Genomic DNA, 23,098 nt, shown 5'->3' on the forward strand with positions numbered 1-23,098 from the left:
TGTGTGTGTGTGTGTGTGTGTGTGTGTGTGTGTGTGTGTGTGTGTGTGTGTTGGATGGCTGGCTGGCAGAGGCTAAAGGAAATGTTCAGGCACATGTTCTGTGTTAGCACTACTGGCTAAACAAAGCCCCCGGATCGGTGGGTCTAACACAGGACAGATGTGAATTTGACTCTCTCCCTTTATCTCCATATATCTATCTTTCTTTCGCTATCATCTCCCTCCATGTCTCTGTCTTCCTCCATCTCTATCTCTCGCTCATCTCTCTCTGTCCACCTCCCTCTCTCCTTATTTGTTTGTTCCGTCCTCTCATTTCTCCACACTTCTTCCTGCTTTATCAGATGATCAGACGGTTCTGTTCTCTCCAGTGAGCACCGTGTTTAACATCTCTATTTAACTCTGTTATCGCTATGTGGAAATTAAGTTTGCTTTCTAAACATAAGCTAATCTCTACCGGCTGGTTAGTCCTGCTCTTATTGAAATCTATTTGGTTCTAGATCAACTGTGAACAATCACAAACGTGCACGGTACTCTGGACTGAAGTAAAGCAACGTTCAAGTTTAAACAGTCATAAGACCTTTGAGAATGACCACAACTGAAGCTGGTCATGGTATATGACCCATGTTGTTGTCCAGTATGGAGAAACAAACGTTCATGGTTGTAGACAACATTGTTATAGACCACTGTAACCACCTGGCTGGTAGTTACCAAGGCAACCAAACACACACACGCACACACACACACACACACACACACACACACACACACACACACACACACACACACACACACACACACACACACACACACACACACACACACACACACACACACACGGACACACGGACACGGACACACACCAAGGGCCATGGTAGGGTCTTGCACTCTGGGCATGTGTTGGTAGCACCCAACTCGCTAACGACCATCAGGTCGCTAATGGCCTGGTACTCAGAGCTCTATTGTCCCTCTAACCAAACGCAATCGAAAATCACATCAAACACTTATCATCAAAACAGTATAGTGTTTCTAAAACTCAGAAGTTCAACAGCAGGTTGAAACTGAGTGGAAAACTGTGGTTGTTGTGGATGTTGTTTCAAAGCCTAACACAATGAAATGGACAGCGCTTTCTAAGGTGATGATTCATTCAAAACGCCCATACGGATATTAGAGCTTATGCATTTGCATAGGCCTATGAGCCCAAGCCCTTGTGCTGTTATACAATACATTTAATTTTACCTTTATTTTACTAGGCAAGTCAGTTAAGAACAAATTCTTATTTTCAATGACGGCCTAGGAACAGTGGTTTAATAACTGCCTGTTCAGGGGCAGAACGACAGATTTGTACCTTGTCAGCTCGGGGATTCGAACTTGCAACCTTTCGATTACTAGTCCAACGCTCTAACCACTAGGCTACCCTGCCGTCCCATATTACACATGGCAGAAAAACACAAAACAAAACTGATTTAAGATGTCTTTGCTACATAATTGGTCTAGCCTATACTCCAAAATGTAACAAATTCTGCTAATCACCTTTGAGTGTGGACTGTATTATTATGCATACTGGACGGACTGGTTACCTTACGCTAGGCTCCAAACTTTATATCCATGAGACTGGTAGAGAACGTACAGCCCTAGGGGATACTGTTGGTTCACTGATTGTGCAGGGCAGTTTACAGTTAGCCTACAATTATAGTGAATTTGTATTTGATTTTGAATACCCTAGTAATTGGGCATTTTTTTTATTTTTATAATTAATAGACACATTACCTTTAGCTACAGAACCATGCATTTCCATGTCCTCCTCTCTCTCCTTCATTCCTTTCTCAGCGTAACAAACGTTCCAGCGGCCCGATAGAATAACATTGAAATAACGTCGTCGAAGCTCCAGTAGCTGACCAGGTATTTTTTTCTTAAAACACAACTAAAGTAAGAAATGAAATATGTTTTGTTGTGAAAACATGTTACTATCGATGTTCCCGAACAGATTTCACTTGGTTTTACAAATGAAGCACTGGGTAGCTGCAGGAACAGGGTTGAAGATCCCATGGCATACAGAGTTTGGGAGGAATATCGCTTGTCGCGCAGCAAGAGGCTGCATGCTCCTCAAACAGTTGTTGATGCATGGAATGAAATAACCGGAGTAGCATGGTTGAAGAAACTAACCGTCAGGAAAGCGGCCCCCATGTATTTTTCCTCTGCCTCTGTTCCTGCCCATTTGATAATGGGCCATATTAAATTGAAACTAACTTTACATATTAGTAAAGACAAGATTCAATTGAGAATATGAAAAAGTATGATCATTTGGGTGAAAATATGATCACTTGGGTGAAAATAGGATCATTTGATGAGAGAACAGCGTGTGCAGCCTGAGGCAAGGAACAGAGCACAAGCTTATTTGTGACTTTCTCAAATCATTAGTAGCCTATAATCACACCATGCAGCCCATATATGTTTTGATTTCTAAGACATTTTTGTATCATTCACAACTAAAGTTGACAAATAACTCAAAATCTAGTGTATAGGATCTCTTTTAAATGATCACTTTTACACTCAACAGAGTCATTTCATATTCGCACTCACTCTTGAATGGACAAAAAACGATTCTATTCTTCTCACTATAAAATGATTCTATTCTATAACCGTCTGACAAAATGTAATGACCGCCACAGCCACACACACACACACACACACACACACACACACCACACACACACACACACACACACACACACACACACACACACACACACACACACACACACACACACACACACACTAACCTGTTCAAATAAAGGTGAAATGAGAATGCTCACCTCTTGTTGAAGGGGTTGTCCCCGGTGATGACGTGGCTGCCCTCTGGTCCAACCAGGAAGCGGATGCGTTGGTAGAAGGAGCGTGCGGCATGCTGGGGCATCAGGCTGGACGGGCTCTGACTGATGATGTCAGAGGGGTCCGGGGAGCCGCGGCAGTACGGCTGGGTCTGACAGGATGTCTGGAGGCAACAGTCTGGGTCCATACAGTCAGCCAGGCCGTCTGAGAGTTATGAAGAGGCAAACAAGAGGAGTAAGGAATGGGATCCAGATCAGATTCTCTCTGATAACTCTAAATGAACCATATACAGTGAATTCACTAACAAAATACTTTTAACCAAGTTAAAAACAAATCTACCTCCAGTGGCTCTTTTTGTCAGATGGTCAAAGGTATGTGTTGTTATAATTGGCTGTATTCGGTTGGGCTTTCAGAATGTGATTGGCTGTGTTCCTGTGAGAACGAATAGCAGGCCCAGTTGTTTAAAGTTATTAGTCGACCTCTAACCCATGGCTGTGGTGACAAACTGCCTGGTTCCTCCATCCTGACTGGTGCCTTGGATGGGATAACTGTAGGTAAAATTTTCTGTTGGAGTCTCAACGTTAGGTAGGTTAGTGAGAGAGGGAGGGAGAGAACGAGAGAGAACGAGAGAGAGCGAGAGAGAGCTAGACAGAGAGAAATATAATGGAAGAGAAAGAAAGAGTGTGATAGAAAATAAGAGAGTGAGTGAGTGAGAAAGAAGGAAAGTAGAGAGGGATAGAGAGAAAGAGAGAGAAATAAAGAAGGAGAAAAAGTTCTCTCTGCTACCTCAACAGCCTGCCTCCATGCAGTTTCCCAAGGCCTTTGTGTGGGAATGAGATCTGCTCCGTCTCCCACAGGTGACGTCCACAGGAAAGGGGGAGAGGAGGAGAGGAGGAGAGGGAGGAGAGCGGTGGAAGAAAGGAGGGAGGTAGGACGTGGAGCTCATGAAAGGCTGCCATTCGCCTTTGTTTGGTTATTAAAAGCTTGGGGTACATCTGGCAACCAGCAGCCACAGGGCGGGGGGGGGGGGTAAAAACCTTGCCGCCGCGATTGACGCACCCCTACCTCGTCCCTCACCCACCCCTTCTTCATCCCCCTCTTCCAAAACTAATCAGGACGTGACTTGTTCCTTCTTCTATTTCTTTATTTAACAGGCCTCTATAGTGGTGACGCCACCGCCTTTCCTGGTGGAGCTTTAAAGAGTGGAGAGATCCACATATAATGTGGTTGTGGGTTCAATCCCAGCAAGGATCACACACAATACGCACAGTTCCAATGTATGAACTCCCTGTACTGGAAGTGACTTCTAATGAAAATGTCTGGCATATAACGTAATGTAACCCAGAGCCAAAGAGAAATGTCCATTTCGTGAAAACGTAATGGACAAGAAGGTTTTCTGCATGTCTCACCTCCTTCGTTATCCTTGCCGTCGGTGCAGAGGGTCTCCATGGCGACGTCGCATCCCGCCCCACGCCACCCGGACTGGCAGACGCAGTGCCATCCGTTCTGGTCCAGGGTACAACGACCGTTGTTGTTACACAGGCCTGGGCAGCCCTCTGTAGCAGACCAGAGCATGGAGAGTTAATACACACTCACACACATAGGAGGGTTATGTGTGTATGGGGGAGGGGGGACTCGTGTGGCTGAGGGTGTGTGTGTGTGTGTGTGGGTGTGCATGCATAGGTGAGAATAAGGGAGGGTGTGTGAGTGCACTTGTGTATCTCATATCAACATTGTGGTGTGTGTCTGTATGTAGGTGCTTCTCTGTGATTCAGCATTGTGTGTGTGTGTAATGTGTGTGTGTGTGTGTGTGTGTGTGTGTGTGTGTGTGTGTGTGTGTGTGTGTGTGTGTGTGTGTGAACACATGCGTGACTGTGTCCTCCTTTTTCGAGGAGATCACCCCTCTCAGTTTTTCCGATGAGAACAAACAAATGAACAATCAACATAAACAGATTCAGATTAACAGGTAGATAACCAACCAAAATGAAAAGGTTTCTGGTGAACTTAACATATAACTGACAGTGTAACATCAGACAGTGTGACATCAGACAGTTAGACAGGCCTGTGAAATGCACAGATGCTGTAATTTCACATGAATGATAGAAGCCTCATGAAGAACCATTCGTTAACCTCGTTAACCGTTGAAGAATTTGAAAGAAAATATGAATTTTGCCTTAATTAAGTCAAGTAAGAGAGGATGTCAGAAATACAAATGTTGGAAATGGAAATTGAGTAGAGAGCAAAAGGAATCAAAAAGCAGCATACACTACAAAAGAAGAAGCCAAAATAAAATGTGCCATTAATTCAGGGAGATTTAATAATGACAATGTCCCAAAATAGCCCAAATCAAACAGAATCCGAAATCAAAGAACCAAAACTAAACTCTAAATCGATTTTCTCTGCCTTCCTCAGTTTTTGACAGTAGTAGCTATTGGCACATCCATGTGAAGCTACAATACAATAGGGACACAAAGTATAGGGAGGGCTCTGGCTTGAGTCCCTGCCGCCACAGCTATACTTTATGCCTCGGTCACATTCCTTTACACAGAATAATAACAAACAAGAGAATAATACAATTGTAATAATATAGAAGCAAAGCCCAGGAGGAAGTGAAAGCAGCCCAGCGACTAGGCTAGACAGTCAGGAGGTCATACAGGCCACGGATGCATGGAAACAGGACCAACAAGGATTTTCCAACAAAACGGAAGAACCATGTGTGAAAGGTGGTCAGTGGTGTGTAGGTTGTGTGTGTGTGTTTGAGTTTTGGGAATTCCAAACAAAATGGCACACGTGTTTGTGTACGTGTTTGAGTGTACAGTATGCGTGTGTGTGTGTGTGTGTGTGTGTGTGTGTGCTGGAAACAGGTTTTAAGACAGACAAGAATGGAGATAACCAGAAAAAGGACCACAAAAAACAGTGAGGGACTGGTACAAAGACACGTTTACGCCGTGCTTCAAGACAAGAGATAAAGAGAGAGAGAGAGAGAGAGAGAGAGAGAGAGAGGGTAAAACAGGAGAGCAGAGAGTGATTGTTCATGACAATCTCCCTGGGGCTTTTGTATGAATTACCTTTAAATCCTGCGATTAGGGGGGGCCAAGGAAAAGGAGAAACATTTGGGAAAGAAAAATGAACAAAAAAAACTCAGTACTTCAGTCTCTGTGAAGGGGGTTGCAGACCGACTGACAAACACATAAAAGGAAAGAGAGAGAGAGAGAGAGAGAGAGAGAGAAAGGGAGGAGGCAGGATTCCGTGGACATACTGTTGGAAGACAGGGGGATACAGAGAAGGAAAGACAGAGCGCGCGAGAGAGACTGATACGGAGAGATCACCCTGCGTGCGGGGAAGGTCGAGGGTCGAGGGTTAAAGAAGTAGTCCATATCTCCACTTCAGCTTAAAAGGTCTCCAATTCTTAGTTCTCTACAAAAGGCATTGATGGTGCTAGTAAAACAAAATCAATTTATTAACAAATAAACGTATATTCATGTTGCTTGGACATTTTAAGGTGCCATTCTTCACTGTCAAAATCGGGGAAAGCAAAAAAAACAAACAAAAGAAAAGACACGTGTACAAAAAGCATTGAGGCAAAGCATCCGGAATAACACCCCCGTTTTAAGAAAAAAATGCCAAGTCAGCTACTGGCTTAGATGACGTTATTTCAATGTTATTCTATCGGGCGGCTGGAACGTTTGTGGCCTCGCCCGGGGCCCAACGCGTGGGAGTTCCCGAGCCGTGGTTGGTGGGTTATGTGGGCTAAAACCCGCCCCAGTTCAGTTCTACCATGCCTGGTAGTTACTGAACATCCTCCCATGCTCCAAGAGAGGACATGATATTGGATTCCTCCCACAGTACCAAGACATGAAGACATGAGAAAACAAATAGTCACAGTGACAACAATAGAAGACTGAATCACTGAATCAATAAATCAATGAATCAGAGATAAAAAAGAGATGAAAAGATAGAGAGAGAGTGGAGGGTTACTGGGAAGCTATGGACGGTCACATGTACCACAGAGCACGATGGGGGGGGGGGGGGGGGCAGAAGAAAGAGGGACCACAGTACCTTTGACTCTAATATCCGGATTGTGAGCTTGAAAAAAGAAAAAAGGAGAGAGAGAAAGAGAGGACAGCGAGCGGTTAAGGAGAAAAAACATGGCAGACTATTTACCAGAGTGTTAGTAGTGTACTTACGAGCACAGGCACCCTTACACACTCGCACACACACACACACACACACACGTGTGTTTGAATGTGATGGATATCCCATGTGACACAGAGTGTGTGTGGCCGTGACCATCCTCACATGTAAACCTGTAGGACTTCTCTAGGTGTTGTGACGGGGGGGAGCGTATCGACAGAAGATGACATGCTTTCTCAGACACTTAGCTTGTTGTGATGTATCAACGTATGAATGTTGTATGTATAAACATACATAAGTGTGTGTCAATCTGTTGTTTTATATTGCCAACACCCAGTCCCTACATTTCTTGCACAATCTCAGATGTCGCTTGCTGTAACTTCACACTAGCTCACACATACACACACTGGCTCAGGTGGCAGCTAGATTGGCCATCTTCCTCTCCTTTTCCCAGAGTGGAACAGGATCCCTTAACAGAACTAATGGAGCGTCAGGGTTCCTAATGAAACGTCAGGGTTAAGAAAACAGCAGCAATCATCCCTGAACCCTGAGCAAAGGGGCAGCAATTTACCAGCTAATTGCACTAAAGATTTCTCATTTACTTCCATCATATTCCACTCACATCGGGACAGGGAGGACTGTGTGTGTGTTTGTGTGTCCATCTGTGTGTGTATGTACAGTATGCATCTGTGTGTGTGTGTGTGCGGGTCTATGGGTCAAGCTGCAGAATTAATCAGCCCCTTATAGACATCAATGCTTCATTATTTGTTCGGCCAATTCTCATCGGCTGCTGATTAAAATGACATTAATCTGGAAACAATTACATATCACAATGTCCAGACCCACTCAATCCCCACCCAGAGGTAGAGATGGAGGGAGGAGAGAAGAGGGGGATGAGGGGGAGGGTAGAGAGATGAGGCAGGACAGAGAGAGAGAAAGAGCAGAGGGGTAGAAGGAGAGAGAGGGGAAGAGAGAGGGAGAGGGAAGGGGGGGGTAGAGGCTACCATTGATTTACATGATCTTAATTAACGTTTACTGCACTGGGGGCCTTTACCAACCCCATCAGCTCCAGGTGAGCCTACCGTAAAAGCAGGGAGGGCTCCTCTTAGACTTTAATCATGCTATAGCCCAAAGTGCTACAGAGACCATTGAGCCTCACTCATTCCCTGGGCTATAGTAGACGCACACACACATACACAAACATGTGCACACACACACACGCACACACACACACACACACACACACACACACACACACACACACACACACACACACACACACACACACACACACAGTGATATATGTATAATAACGGTAGTGTGTGACTAGACTGACAGAGCTACCAGCCCGTTAAGAGAGAAGCCAGATCAGTGGTAACACAGAACAGCCATTCAGCAGTACTGAGAGGGGGATTATGGGCTTCCTAGTTCCCAAGTAGAGCCTTGAGTGTAGCAGGGTTAATTAAGTATTGAACACAGTTAAGGAACTAATGTGGCCTTTTGTGAATAAAACTGGACTGTTTTAACTACACAATTGAGTTTACAAATAGCCATTTTTTTCTTCCCGCCAGTCGAGTTTTAAAAGACAAATCACTACAAGAATGGTACAGTAGCTAGTAGCTGGAACTGAAGCTTGAGACGGGGAGGGACACCGAGAACAATCATTTTGGTCTATCATTTCAGTGAAAATATCAGAAGACGGTTTGTTTTGTTGGGAGCGAGAGAGGAGTGTGTGTTTGTGTGTGTGTGTGTTGTCTAGCGAGCATCAGCCTTGGATGATAATGGAGAACCATCAGTCGTTACACTGACCTGGAGGCAAACAGACATCTGGGGAGACACAGAACCAGACACACAGACAGATTGCAGCTGGTTGGAGTGTGCATGTGCATGTGTGTGTGTGTGTGTGTGTGTGTGTGAGGGAGAGTTTGTGTGTTTGAGTGTTTGAAGGAGAGAGAGTGTACGTGTGTGTGTGCATGTATGTGTGTACAGAATGTGTGTCTGTGTGTGTGAAGGCACGCGTGTTGGTGCTGGGTGAGATATTGCTGGCTCTGCAGTGCTATTCTGGGCGATGGAGAGATGTGAGGGAGGGAGGGATGACTGACCACCAGTCCTGCCCCAGGAGAGGAAGGGCAGAGGGGGAGAACAGGGAGCCTGGGATGGGGTTCTGGAGCTGGATTGCTGGAGAAACCTTGGGGCAGTAAGTCTGCAGTTTCCTGGTTCTAAACTAATACACTCAGTCTCTGCCTGTTCACCAGCTGCACTTCTCAGAACACACACCCACCCTCGCATACACACACAACAATATTTTAACAATATTCCATACAGTACTTTAAAATCAGTCTCCGTCCCTAATGGCACCCTATTCCCTACACAGGGCACTACTTTTGCCCAAGGCCTATAGGAGCGATTTGGGACACGTCTTCAGTGTGACTAAAGGAGACAACCCTACTGATGAGGTATTCAGAAGCCATAATAATAATAATAAGAAGAAGAAGAAGAAAAAGCAGAAGAAGAAGAAGCAGAAGAAGAAGCAGAAGAAGAAGCAGAAGAAGAAGCAGAAGAAGAAGCAGAAGAAGAAGAAGAAGAAGAAGAAGAAGCAGAAGAAGAAGCAGAAGATGCAGAAGCAGAAGAAGAATCAGAAGAAGCAGAAGCAGAAGAAGAAGCAGAAGAAGCAGAAGAAGAAGCAGAAGACGCAGAAGCAGAAGAAGAATCAGAAGAAGCAGAAGAAGAATCAGAAGAAGCAGAAGAAGAAGCAGAAGAAGCAGAAGAAGCAGAAGAAGAAGCAGAAGAAGCAGAAGAAGAAGAAGAAGAGGCAGAAGAAGAGGCAGAAGAAGAAGAAGCAGAAGAACCTGTGGCTTTCTTAACAAAACCTAGTGTCTGCAGAAGGAACAATGTACTTTTACTATCCTCTGCAGAAGAGTATTTTGGAACACTGATAAATAAAGATCATATGAGATATTGGTTATTGGACATGATTGTTATACAAACACATCAATGATTCAGTCTGTTTACTGTAACTCAAATCGTCAAGGGAAGACATTGTTATCCGTTTGTTGCTGCAAAACCCGTAGCAAACTCTTACATAAACTTGACATCATTTATTTCCAAGGTAACACAAATGATTTCAGCCCATTGTAGTTGTTTCCTTTTAAACAGGGATACTTCCACGTCTCAGAGACGTCTATTAATTTGCTGCATTTTGAAAGCGGGAACATTAGAGTAAAATAAAGGACACTATTTTACCACTATCACAGTGACAACAGTGACAGTAACAGTAACACAGTGACAATTTACTCAACCTATCATCACTGTGTTTTGTATGGAAAAGCTATAAGCAGAGTAGTATTGAGCAGTAGACTACTTCCTCAAAATGGAGATGCATCAGGCCACCTTGTGTCAGACAATGACAGAGAGAAAGAGATAGAGTGGAGTCTGAAATTATTGACACCCTTGATAAATATGGGCAATAATGACTGTATGAAATAAATCAGTCAAATAGTGAGCTATATTGTATGCAAAACAAACTGGGAGATTATTTTATACTAATACAATTGCTCAGAGAAAAATATTTTGTTTAACAAGTAATATTTTTTCTCTCTAAAAGGTAGAGGTCAAAAATATTGACACCCCTAGCATGCAATGACGACATCACGCTTGTGACTCTCCAAACTTGTTGGATGCATTTGCAGTTCGTTTTGTTTGTGTTTCAGATTATTTTGTGCACAATAGAAATTAATCGTAACTAATATATTGTGTCATTTTGGAGTCACTTTTATTGTAAATAAGAATAGAACATGTTTCTAAACACTTCTAAATCAATGTGGAATATATCATGAGACATGCAATCATGAATAACGATGAGTGAGAAAGTTCCAGAAGATCAAAAGATCATACCCTCAAGACATGCTAACCTCTCACTGTTACCAATCCCGGGAGGTTAGCATGTCTTGGGGGTATGAACTTTGACCCTCTGTAACTTTCTCACCCAATCATTATTCATGATCGCGTGTCTCGGAGGAGAGAAGAAGACGACTTAATAACTACTGTGTTCTTCTCCTCTCTCCTTCAGCATTTGCTATGGGGGAAGGGAGGGGGGGTGCCTGTAGCAGAAAACTAATGAAGGAGTAGCTAAACGTCACTGCCTCCTAACTCTCAATGAGTCTTAATGCTGCACTGTGGTTCCACTGAATATAATAGACTGTCTAACTGGTGTTCTATCGAGACAGCTAGAGGGTATAGTAACACAAACCAGTGTTGACTCAGATCCAAAATGACACTATACACTCTTTGTTTGAGTGTATGTATAGGCGATTGGATAAGAACATATGGTATGTGGGGGTGGTTGTACTGTGAATGTGTTCAAGGCAATGCGGTGAGACCCTCCGGGGTCAGAGCGGGGTCGAACAAACACACAGACGTCTTAGCTGGGTGACTGACTGCAGTGGGATCTGTCGAACACTAATGTTCTCCTGTTGTATCTGGTTGATGTCTCCTGCTAACTTCTAATCCCAACACAAACACCCCTTTATCTCCAGCAGACACAAATGAAGGCATGGTGGCCCTCACCACCTCTGGCACGCTACTCTGAAACAGGAGAGAACATCTCAAGGACAGAGAGGTGGAACTTTTAAGTGTACCGTTCGTTACGTGCAGAGTAACGTGAGACATGCAAAAGTAGTGCACTATATAGGGAATAGTGTGCCATTTCGGACAGAGCCCAACACTCTTCCTAACTGACTCACGTCCCAGCCAACCCCTGCAGGGTTTCAGTTTCAGACTAGGACTCCTTGTGGATGACTTCAAGGAGCATCTGCCTTTGTATTTTGGTGTTTGAAGGCTACGAAAAAGTGTCTGAAGACTAATAATGAGCCAAAAGGTTCTATTTTCAGGGGAATTAGGCAGCGGTCGGTGCTCCCTCCATAGCCAGAGATCATCAGACACACATTATTGACACAAAAGAAATGATCTCCATGATGATGAGTAGAGTGAGTCAGTGTGTGTGCGCTCACGTTTTTATGTGTGTGTGCAGAGAGTGTCACGAAACCTGAAAACACACAGCTGGGGGACACCATACATAAAGCCTGTCGCATGCTTCCCAGTCAAAACAGTTTGCGCATATATTATGAAAAAATCATGACTTTTTGTTCGTTTTGGTGTTCGGCAGGGTTTTTTTTCCGGCTGTTCGCGCACACAACATCTTTGCTTGAGAGGCAAGTCGAAGTTCAGTAGCCGAAGTCTACGCCCCTACATCGGTGATTGGTCAACAGTACTACTCCTAGTAGGGTTGGGAACTATGGATGGGATTCTTCAATGAAATGTTTGTTGTCAAAGTTTTAATGCAAATTTGTTCACTTGAGAAATACTGCACCAAACGTCTTAGATGTAAAATTGTGTGACTTATACCTCCTCTGCAAAACCGTCAAAATGTATTACAGATTTCTTGATGAATCTTACATTAATTAGGAGTATTTTGAGGAAGTCTTAATGGGTATGTTGTTGCTACGGCATCTAAAGAGGGACAAACATTAATATTGCTGAGTTCTGCTAGGAGCAAATCCAACCTAGTATGCGGGCACCTTAACGCTAACTCGACCGCTAAATGAGTGGGGGACACCATGTTAAACTCTAACTCGGGCTAATTCATCTGATTATTTGTTTGAATAATGAACCAGATCAAAAATAAAGACGGCCATAGATCGAGGCAGAACAGAACATGAGTTCTGTGTGTGTGAGGAGAGAACATGCATTCTGCTCCGCAATCGACTTCATATCAGGGAATCAGCCGACAAAACAAGATTTGCTTGATAACAATTAAGGCCGTTTAGTGATGTAGGGGTTGAGAGGGGAACGATTAACCAAACATGATTTCTCAGTTCTCTTTAAGGCTCGTATCTCTGCATTGTATAGAGGAGGCTTTGGCCTGTTTCAGTGATTGTTTCACATCCGGCTTAAAAGCTAAACAGCAACGCGCCAGGCATTTACAACGCTGCTCTGTACCCTCTTGTTAAAATCGAGAGCTTGGAACAGGACACACACAATCTATCTTCTCCACACTGCCTTAACTACAGTAAATGTCAGTGTTTTGATGGAGGTTAAAGATCAGCAGCGCCCCATGGGGACTCCGCAGGCCTTCTTCACACAGGTCATGTGAGTGACTACAAAGAGCAGGCTGCAGAGTAGGAGGGAGTTGGCCAGGCCCTTGTAAAGAGAGGGATGGAGAAGTTCGAGAGGAAAGAGGACTTCAGCAGGCTGTTCAAAGCCATATAGACCCGCAGGTTGGAGTCCTCCGTGGTGTGAGAACTGGGGGAATCATGGATAGACAGACAGCTCCAGAGGTAGAGGAGTGTGTGTGATTGGTGTGTGTGTGAGAGAGAAAACATGTGTGTTTCGTTGTAACGATGTCTTTAATTGTCGACCCATATGATGTATTCACGTGCATGTGTATGGCCACTGTAGGCATGTGTATTCGTCAGTAGACCTACCGATGTTGCAGTGCTCTCCGGTCCAGCCCTGGTTGCACTCACACTTGCCCTCCTTGCAGACTCCGTTCTTAGTGCACATGGGGTGGCAGGCCTTCTGGTCACAGACCGTACCTGTCCAGCCCTCCTCGCAACGACAGCTGCCCCCGAAACACACGCCGTGGGAGCCGCAGTCCACCACACACACCTCTGTACACACACACACACACACACACACACACACACACACACACACACACACACACACACACACACACACACACACACACACACACACACACACACACACACACACACACACACACACACACACACACACACACACACACAAAGGAGGAAATGTTAGTGTCAGTGTGTAGTGATGTGTAATCGCTAGCTAGTTATCTGGGTGTGCTAGTAGCGTCCACTGTGCAAAGTGAAGTCACCCGCTTTGAGACCTAGAAGTGGTTGTTGAAACACATTCATTCATAACAAACAAAACAGACATAAGGTTTCATCTATCTCTCTGTCAACTGTAGACAGGCAGGGTCTCCATTGGCACAATGCTTCCACTATTGTGTTTTGGGCTGGTCAGCTGGTGGGGTCGGGGTCGGGTGGATATGGTTGTCAGCCTGGTATTTCTCAAATAACACCTTGCTACCCTGACACGTCTGTCCCCGTGGCTGACACGGTGTAGCATGAAGAATCTGGGAGGTTTTGAAGGTTCCTGGGTGGGGCACGGTGGTGGGTCTGAGGTGTTGGTGTTTGTGATATGGTGTGTATGTGTGTGTGTGTGTGTGTGCGAGTGGGGGTGGAGGGGGGGCAGTGTGGGCAGAAGTGTGATCATTGACTATGGACAGTTCAGGCTATGAGAGTAGACATAGTGACCTTTATCCCAGACAGGGTAAGAATAGGATAAGGGTAGATTATGGGTAGACACTGTTTGCCAGCCATCCAGCCAGACACAAGGATTCCAACTGTGCCTGAACCAGAATGACACCCAAATCAATCAACCACAGGTAAATCAATCCCGCTGCAGTGGGGTCCATAGATGGACGCCTGCAAACAATCTGGGCTTGTTTGGTACAGACTACCGACTGATGGAATGTTGTCAGTTGAGATGAAACTGTTTTTGTCTCTGTTCTGTTCTTCAGAGTTTAGACCATTTGAACCAGGAGTGTGCATTCAAGTTCCTCCAATCACTTTTAGCTCTGAGTGAAAGTGACACTTGTTTTCCATTCTGAGCCTTTTTGATGCAGTTACATGAAGGCGACAGGAACACCATAATTGACACGACCTTTAAATATAAACTGAGGGGAGCAGTGTTTGAATGAATTGTTGTTTGCACAAAATATAGAGACACTCAACATCACATTTTTGTCATTTAGTAGACGCTCTTATACAGGACGACTGAGTCCTGGTTCCCCGGGGGAATCGAACCCACAACCCTAGCGTTGCAAGCGCCATGCTCTCCCAATTGAACCACAGTCTCAATTTGTAGTCTTGTGTCTGTCTTGGCAGGTCTGTACGTACAGACAGACAGTCAGAGTTGCAGGCAGCAGATGTCTGGCAGGGTGAAGACTATACTCAGACAGACCTACCCTGGCTAACTACTGTATACTAACTCTTACTGAAATACTGTCCTGTAGAAACACACGACCCAGTAGAACGGATGTGACCTGTGTCAGCGAGTTCAGAACAGGACCGTTCACTGTATTAATACTGGAAGAAAATCCTCATACAATGTTGACTACCTACAGTGCTATAGCACAGGTATAGGAGTAACAGCAACTAAAATGTTGCCACTTCTTGGACTCTTTGCAGACAGGGACAAATAATCAACCGTAGGACCATTGCTATCAGACAGTGGCAAAGAGAAGCAATTCCGATTGAAGTCAGTGTCTAGATAGAAGACATTGATTGAGCGGAGTTCTCTTAGACTAGCTATCAGTCAGTGGCTGGAAGATCGAGCTGTTAATCTCGGAGTCATTCCAGGTAAGACCACAAGACCAACAGACCCCCGACCGCTCAGTCTTTCTCGGTCTCTAAAGTTCCATCAGCCCCCTGGAGGGGCTTCGCTCAGTGTGGGCATCCGCTGCCTGTGGCGAGCTGCCATTACCGCTGTGTGTGAGCGTGTGTGAGAGAGTGTGTTGTGTGTCAGGAAGTGGCGCTGTTCGTCACTGTCATCGCCTTGTCACCGGGGCGGTGTGTGTGTGCGAGACGTGGCGGGCGCTGTGTGAAGCAGGGAGGGAGGGAGGGAGGGGTGACCAGACTGAGGCTCTGGTCACATCTGTCTGAAGGTCACCGTGGTCCCAGGCGCTCCAGACCAAACTGTCTCAGACAAAACAATAATAAAGACAGAAGAGGACATATGTTTCTACTTAACAGCTTCTCCTCTCTCCTATTCCTCTGTTTTTACTTTATTCCACGTCTAAGTCATTATCTCACTCTTTCTCTCTCCAGGGCGATTCCACGCCCGGACAGCCCCAAAAATATTTACAGGCAATTCTCACAAAAATGTCATTGGGAGGAAGGATGTTTGACATGCTTTTAACATTGTTATTCGATGTATTTATTTTTGAATCACTCTGCCCACTCTGAACAATGATATACTTGTAGAGTATATTGTTCGAAACAATCCGTCTTGAAATGAACAAGATAAAAAAGGGTACTTTTGAGATATAAATATTTCTATTTTTGATATTTACCATATCAGAATCTCCACTATAAGGATAATGACACCAAGATGTTGTCTGTATCATGTACGGTTCACAGATCATAGGCTCTTACACAACGCACGTATAGGTCTAAAAAGGGACTCAAATTTCCACTTCCTCCTGACTATTTTTATTTATTTTTTAAAGTGATAGAAATGTCAAACAATCAATATTTTGGGGCTGTCCTGGTGTGGAATCGCCCTCCATTCGCTCTCTCTTTCTCTCCATCCCTCCCTCCCTCTCCGTTTTCTAGTAATTATCAGTACTGCCTTATTTAATTGAAACTCAGTGTAATTAACAAACCCACGGCCTTTGCTCACCCTCCAGCCTTCCTTCTCTTTTCTGGCTGAGCCAGTGTGTTAGAGCCAGATAAACACAGCTTTCTCTCAAATGAAAAATGGATCAGATCGATGTGCTCTCTCTTGTCTAAGCCCAGTTAATATAAAAATCACACTGTGGCCTTCATAACAGCATTAGTCCACAAAGCAGCAGTGAAAAGAGAGAGATAAAGAATGAAAGAGAGAGAGTGATACAGTGAAAGGATATAGCTGGGAAGGCCATGGCCCAACTGTGAGAGAAGCTCTGTGAATGTGAATGATATCTTTACTAGATATCCATCTCCACGTAGTGAATGAGTAGTGGCTAACAAATGTCGTACTCCTGAGTTAACGAGAGGCTAGCATGCTAATGTTCTAACAATGTACCAAATGTAATACTGCTAAGTTAATGAGAGGTTAACATGCCAATGTTCTAACAATGTACCAAATGTAATAATGTTGAGTTAATAAGGCTAGCATGCTAATGTGCTAACAACGTACCTAATGTAATACTGCTAAGTTAATGGTAATGTTCTAACAATGTTCTAACAATGTACCAAATGTAATAGTGCTAAGTTAACGAGAGGCTAGCATGCTAATGTTCTAACAATGTACCAAATGTAATAGTGCTAAGTTAACGAGAGGCTAGCATGCTAATGTTCTAACAATGTACCAAATGTACCAAATGTAATACTGCTAAGTTAACGAGAGGCTAGCATGCTAATGTGCTAAAAAGGTACCAAATGTAATACTGCTGAGTTAATGAGAGGCTAACATGCTAATGTGCTAACAACGTACCAAATGTAGTACTGTTGAGATAATAAGGCTAGCATGCTAATGTGCTTACAACGTACCAAATGTAATACGGTTGAGTTAATGAGTTAATGAGAGGCTAGCATGCTAATGTCCTTACAACGTACCAAATGTAATTCGGTTGAGTTAATTTCAGGCTAGCATGCTAATGTGCTAACAACATACCAAAAATGTAGTACTTCTGCGTGAAGGCTTGCATGCTAACAACTAACAACCTTTACCAACATTCAAACAACGTACCGACGGAGCAGTCGGGGCCGGTCCAGTTGGTGTCGCAGGTGCAAGTGCCGCTTTCGCTCTGGTAGGTGCCGTGGCCGGAGCACTGGTCGGGGCACATGGTCTTGAGGATCTCACAGTTGGTGCCCCCCCAGCCCGGGCTACAGTGGCACTCCCCGTGGATACACACACCATGGACTGAACAGCCAGGGTCCAGGCAGTCCACTGGAGGGAGGAGGGGAAGGAGAGAGAGGTTGATTTGTCGCAATTCCCAACCAACTGCTGTCACTTTGGATTGTTGCATAGAGCAAATATAAACATACAGTACACAAACACTCACTGTGGAATTGTGTTTGTGTTGGTGTGTGTGTATACTATCTCTGTGTTTGTGAGTGTCTACAGCTCAGCGTTCAACACCATAGTGCCCACAAAGCTCATCACTAAACTAAGGACCCTGGGACTAAACACCTCACTCCGCAAATGGATCCTGGACTTCCTGACGGGCCGCCCCCAGGTGGTAGGGGTAAACAACAACACATCTGCCACGCCGATCCTCAACACTCAGGCCCCTCAGGGGTGCATGATTAGTCCCTTCCTGTACTCCCTGTTCATCCACGACTGCGTGGCCAAGCACTCCTACATCATCATTAAGTTTGCTGATGACACAACAGTGGTAGGCCTGATCACCGAGAACGATGAAACAACCTATAGGGAGTAGGTCAGAGACCTGGCAGTGTGGTGCCAGGACAACAACCTCTCATTCAATGTGAGCAAGACAAGGGCTGATCGTGGACTGTGGGAAAGGAGGGCCGAACAGGCCCCCATTAACATCGACGGGGCTGAAGTGGAGCGGGTCGAGAGTTTCAAATTCCTCGGTGTCCACATCACCAACATCCTATCATGGTCCAAGCATACCAAGGCAGTTGTGAAGAGGACATGACAACACTTTTTCCCCCTCAGAAGACTGAAAAGATTTGGCATGGGTCCCCAGATCCTCACCTGTTGTATAATGCGCATGTGCCAAATACAATTTGACTTGTCTGTTGATGCCCAGCAAGTTGCCTGGGGCTGATGCTTGTTGAGCTGCAGTTACTTCCCTCTGCTGTCTCAGTGATGATGGGTCTTAATCTGTCCATTGACTACTGACTGGGTCACAGACCTCACAATAACATTCACTGCAAACTAATTGCATTAGAGTCAGATTGTGGTGCGTGTCAGTAGGAGGAGGTTGGCAGAAATCCATTTTATTGAGCAGTGAAGATGAGATTTTGTCCCATAGGGAAGTGCAATAATTGGATCTAATGTACAGACAGAGCTAGCCTTCTGGTGGGTTGTGTTGTAGTCTAGCGTAGCAGGTACATGCAAGGATAATTTAGCTAATCTAATATTCTCCATTCTGTGTGTGTGTGTGTGTGTGTGTGTGTGTGTGTGTGCGTGCGTGAGAGCGAGTCAGTGAGTGTGTGTGTGTGTCTCAAGCCACGCATCAATGGGGACAGTGATGTAATTCCTTTCTCTGTGAAGTAGAGAGTAGTAATTGTTTCTGTAATACTGAACTATTGGCTGGCGGTAAAGATTATGATGGTGAATGCTGAGCAATCACACACTGACTGGCTGACAAGGAAGGAAGAGGGGAAGAGGATGTGTCTGAACACACACACACACACCGAAGGAGAGGGGGAAAAGGGCAGGGCAGATCAAAAGATCCCTCTAACAGGAAAAACAATGATAATCTATGATCTCATGCTAATGGCTTAATACATCTGGCTAAGATGATCTAGCCTATCATGTGCCCTGTCTAAGCATCACGGCTCTACAGAATGACAGCAGCCAATACTTCTGATCTGGCCTATCTACGCTTGGCGGTGCTACACAGTGACAGCAGCCAATACGTCTGAAATCCTTCCTTTTTCCCATCACCCAATCACTGTTGATGTGTATGAGATATTCTGTCCATCTATGGGCTTCCATCCTATTTCTACACTAGATGCAGATAGGCTAGATTATTGTAAAGCACTTTGTGACAACTGTTGATACAAATACAACTTAGTTGATTGATTGGGTGTTTGGATGATTGATCGATGGATGGACTGATCTCTTACCTTCTTCACAGTTGTCTCCCTTGTATCTGGTGTTGCAGGCACAGACGCCCATGATACAGATGCCGTGTCCCCCACAGTGGATGTCTATGCACTGGTTGCTGGGCACGTCACACTCGGTCCCCTTCCAGCCACTGAAGCACAGGCAGCGACCTCTGGAGTACTGGCCGTTACCACTGCACAGCACGGGGCACGAAGCTGCAATGGGACACAGAGGGACAAATGGATGTAAGCGTATACAGAGTGTGTATGTGCAGAAATACACACACAGGCATACGCATGATACAGTGAGCACTTTCACACATGCATGGCAACATAGTCTCATGAGATAGATGTTCCATATAAACGTTTTTGCAATATTGTATATGAATGTTTTTTGTTGGAGTAAAATATTGCATATACATGATGTCACCAGGTTAAGAGAGATATATACAGGGTGTCACCAGGTTAAGAGAGATATATACACAGGGTGTCACCAGGTTAAGAGAGATATATACACAGGGTGTCACCAGGTTAAGGGAGATATATACAGGGTGTCACCAGGTTAAGGGAGATATATACAGGGTGTCACCAGGTTAAGGGAGATATATACACAGGGTGTCACCAGGTTAAGGGAGATATATACAGGGTGTCACCAGGTTAAGGGAGATATATACAGGGTGTCACCAGGTTAAGGGAGATATATACAGGGTGTCACCAGGTTAAGGGAGATATATACAGGGTGTCACCAGGTTAAGAGAGATATATACAGGGTGTCACCAGGTTAAGGGAGATATATACAGGGTGTCACCAGGTTAAGGGAGATATATACAGGGTGTCACCAGGTTAAGGGAGATATATACACAGGGTGTCACCAGGTTAAGGGAGATATGTACAGGGTGTCACCAGGTTAAGAGATATATACAAGACCAGGTATATACAGGGTGTCACCAGGTTAAGGGAGATATATACAGGGTGTCACCAGGTTAAGGGAGATATATACACAGGGTGTCACCAGGTTAAGGGAGATATATACAGGGTGTCACCAGGTTAAGGGAGATATATACACAGGGTGTCACCAGGTTAAGGGAGATATATACAGGGTGTCACCAGGTTAAGGGCGTTATATACAGGGTGTCACCAGGTAAAGGGAGATATATACAGGGTGTCACCAGTTAAAGGGAGATATATACACAGGGTGTCACCAGGTTAAGGGAGATATATACAGGGTGTCACCAGGTTAAGGGAGATATATACAGGGTGTCACCAGGTTAAGGGAGATATATACAGGGTGTCACCAGGTTAAGGGAGATATATACACAGGGTGTCACCAGGTTAAGGGAGATATATACAGGGTGTCACCAGGTTAAGGGAGATATATACAGGGTGTCACCAGGTTAAGGGAGATATATACACAGGTGTCACCAGGTTAAGGGAGATATATACAGGGTGTCACCAGGTTAAGGGAGATATATACAGGGTGTCACCAGGTTAAGGGAGATATATACAGGGTGTCACCAGGTTAAGGGAGATATATACAGGGTGTCACCAGGTTAAGGGAGATATATACATGGTGTCACCAGGTTAAGGGAGAGTTATATAGTGAGACAGAAAGGGACACAGAAGTCACTTCAGCGGCTCTTCAGTATCATTCGAAGGGAATATAAGCAGAGAGCTGATGAATAGTGATGGATGGAGGGACATTATACTTTCTAATGACTTTTGAGACCCTTTCCTCTTTATTTGAGCTCCAGTCAAGCACACAGTGTTGTATAATGATGAAAGGGGAGATGGAGAGAGCCTCCTTGATGGAGGTAGTAGTAGGCAGAGACACAGAGGTACTGACTGACTGTATCAATGTGTGTGTGTGTGTGTGTGTGTGTGTGTGTGTGTGTGTGTGTGTGTGTGTGTGTGTGTGTGTGTGTGTGTGAGAGTGAGAGTGAGTGAGTGAGTGAGTGAGTGAGTGAGTGAGTGAGTGAGTGAGTGAGTGAGTGAGTGAGTGAGTGAGAGTGAGAGAGAGAGAGAGAGAGAGAGAGAGAGAGAGAGAATGAGAGAGAGTGAGTGAGTGAGTGAGTGTGAGTGAGTGAGTGAGTGAGTGAGTGAGTGAGTGAGTGAGTGAGTGAGTGAGTGAGAGAGAGAGAGAGAGAGAGAGAGAGAGAATAGTGTGTGTGTGTCTGTGTGCCTGAATCAATGCCTCCAAGGCTTCTGGTATGTACGCGCCGGGGCAACAATCTACTGCCAATTATGGGAGGAGATAGTGGGTTTACTCCTCTCAAACGGTGTGTGTGTATGTGTGCGTCTTACCTCTTGAGCAATCAGGCCCAAGGAACCCTGGGAAGCAATGACACGTTCCAGACAGACAGTCACCGTTGCCATGGCAATTGTGGGGACACTCCATAACGGACTCTGAAGAGAGAGACAGAGAGAGAGAGGAGAGTGTTAGTGAGTGTTTGTGTGAGTTAGAGATATGCATACAGCCACAGAAAGAAGAAGACAGAGAGAGTAGCGACATAGACAATAGGAACGACGCCCATATCCTGAAATAGAAGACTGATAATTAGCCAGGCAGACCAAAGTACCACACACGTACGCACACACACCCTCTCCCTGACTCTATGCTCTAATCACCACCACCCCCATATGCCTGATTGAGACAAACTGGGTCTCTTTGCTTGCCGTAGCCCACCAATCAACACCTTGTTACCACCAATCATCCAGCTCACACTCCCAGCACTCCTCTGTAGCTACAAAATGGACAGAATATTACCAGCCTTTCACCATCTCTCTCCATCTATCTCTCTCTAAATCTCTTTCTATCTCTCTCTCCTCCACAGTATCAGGCCAATATTACCAGCCTTCTACCATCTCTTTCCATCTATCTCTCTCTAAATCTCTCCACAGTATCAGGCCAATATTACCAGCCTTCTACCATCTCTCTCCATCTATCTCTCTCTAAATCTCTTTCTATCTCTCTCTCCTCCACAGTATCAGGCCAATATTACCAGCCTTCTACCATCTCTTCCTGTCTCTCTCTCTATCACACTCTTCCCCCAATCATTCTGTCTTCTTCACCATCGGGCCAAAATGACCATGCTTTTCAGCCCTCCCTCCTCCTCCCTGTCTCTCTCTCTTTTGGGTACATGAACCAGGTTAGGAGAGGGAATTAAGGTATTGAAATGATTTCTCTGAAGTTGTACCAGGCATGTCATAGCGTGGTTCAGTAAATATCAAGCCAACACGCTAGATCCATGTACTGCCAAACAGGACTTCTCAATATAGCTAAAGGTTGAGAGCTGGTGTGTGTGTATGTGTGTGTGTGTGTGTGTGTAATCTGTTGATGCTGTGCTGTGGGATTATTTAAGGTACTCTTTAAAGAGGTAGAGTTTCAGATGTTTCCAAGTCAACAGAGAGATGTGGAAATGCAATACACAAGATATTAAGTCAGGTCAAACGTTTCCCACAACGCCCACACAACCCTCCCACAACCTTTCACCATCTCTGGTGCTTATTGCAGGGGCATGTCCAACCTTTATAGCGTTTGT

The 23,098-nt window shown here is 44.9% G+C and overlaps 1 protein-coding gene across 2 annotated transcripts in view; it reads right to left on the minus strand.

Moving 5' to 3' along the window:
• The window catches only part of LOC135506975 (teneurin-3-like), a 425,857-nt gene that overhangs the window by 94,088 nt on the left and 308,671 nt on the right, over positions 1-23,098 (minus strand). For both annotated transcript variants that reach the window (XM_064926416.1, XM_064926417.1), the window contains 6 exons: positions 21,861-21,962; positions 19,581-19,775; positions 17,506-17,706; positions 13,443-13,628; positions 4,236-4,382; positions 2,811-3,030 (listed from right to left, as the gene is read on the minus strand). In XM_064926416.1, the coding sequence (XP_064782488.1) occupies positions 2,811-3,030; positions 4,236-4,382; positions 13,443-13,628; positions 17,506-17,706; positions 19,581-19,775; positions 21,861-21,962 (1,051 nt within the window). The remainder of the gene's footprint in view (positions 1-2,810; positions 3,031-4,235; positions 4,383-13,442; positions 13,629-17,505; positions 17,707-19,580; positions 19,776-21,860; positions 21,963-23,098) is intronic.

Source organism: Oncorhynchus masou, chromosome 20 (assembly GCF_036934945.1).
Source record: "Oncorhynchus masou masou isolate Uvic2021 chromosome 20, UVic_Omas_1.1, whole genome shotgun sequence".
In the NCBI taxonomy this organism is placed as follows: Eukaryota; Metazoa; Chordata; class Actinopteri; order Salmoniformes; family Salmonidae; genus Oncorhynchus; species Oncorhynchus masou.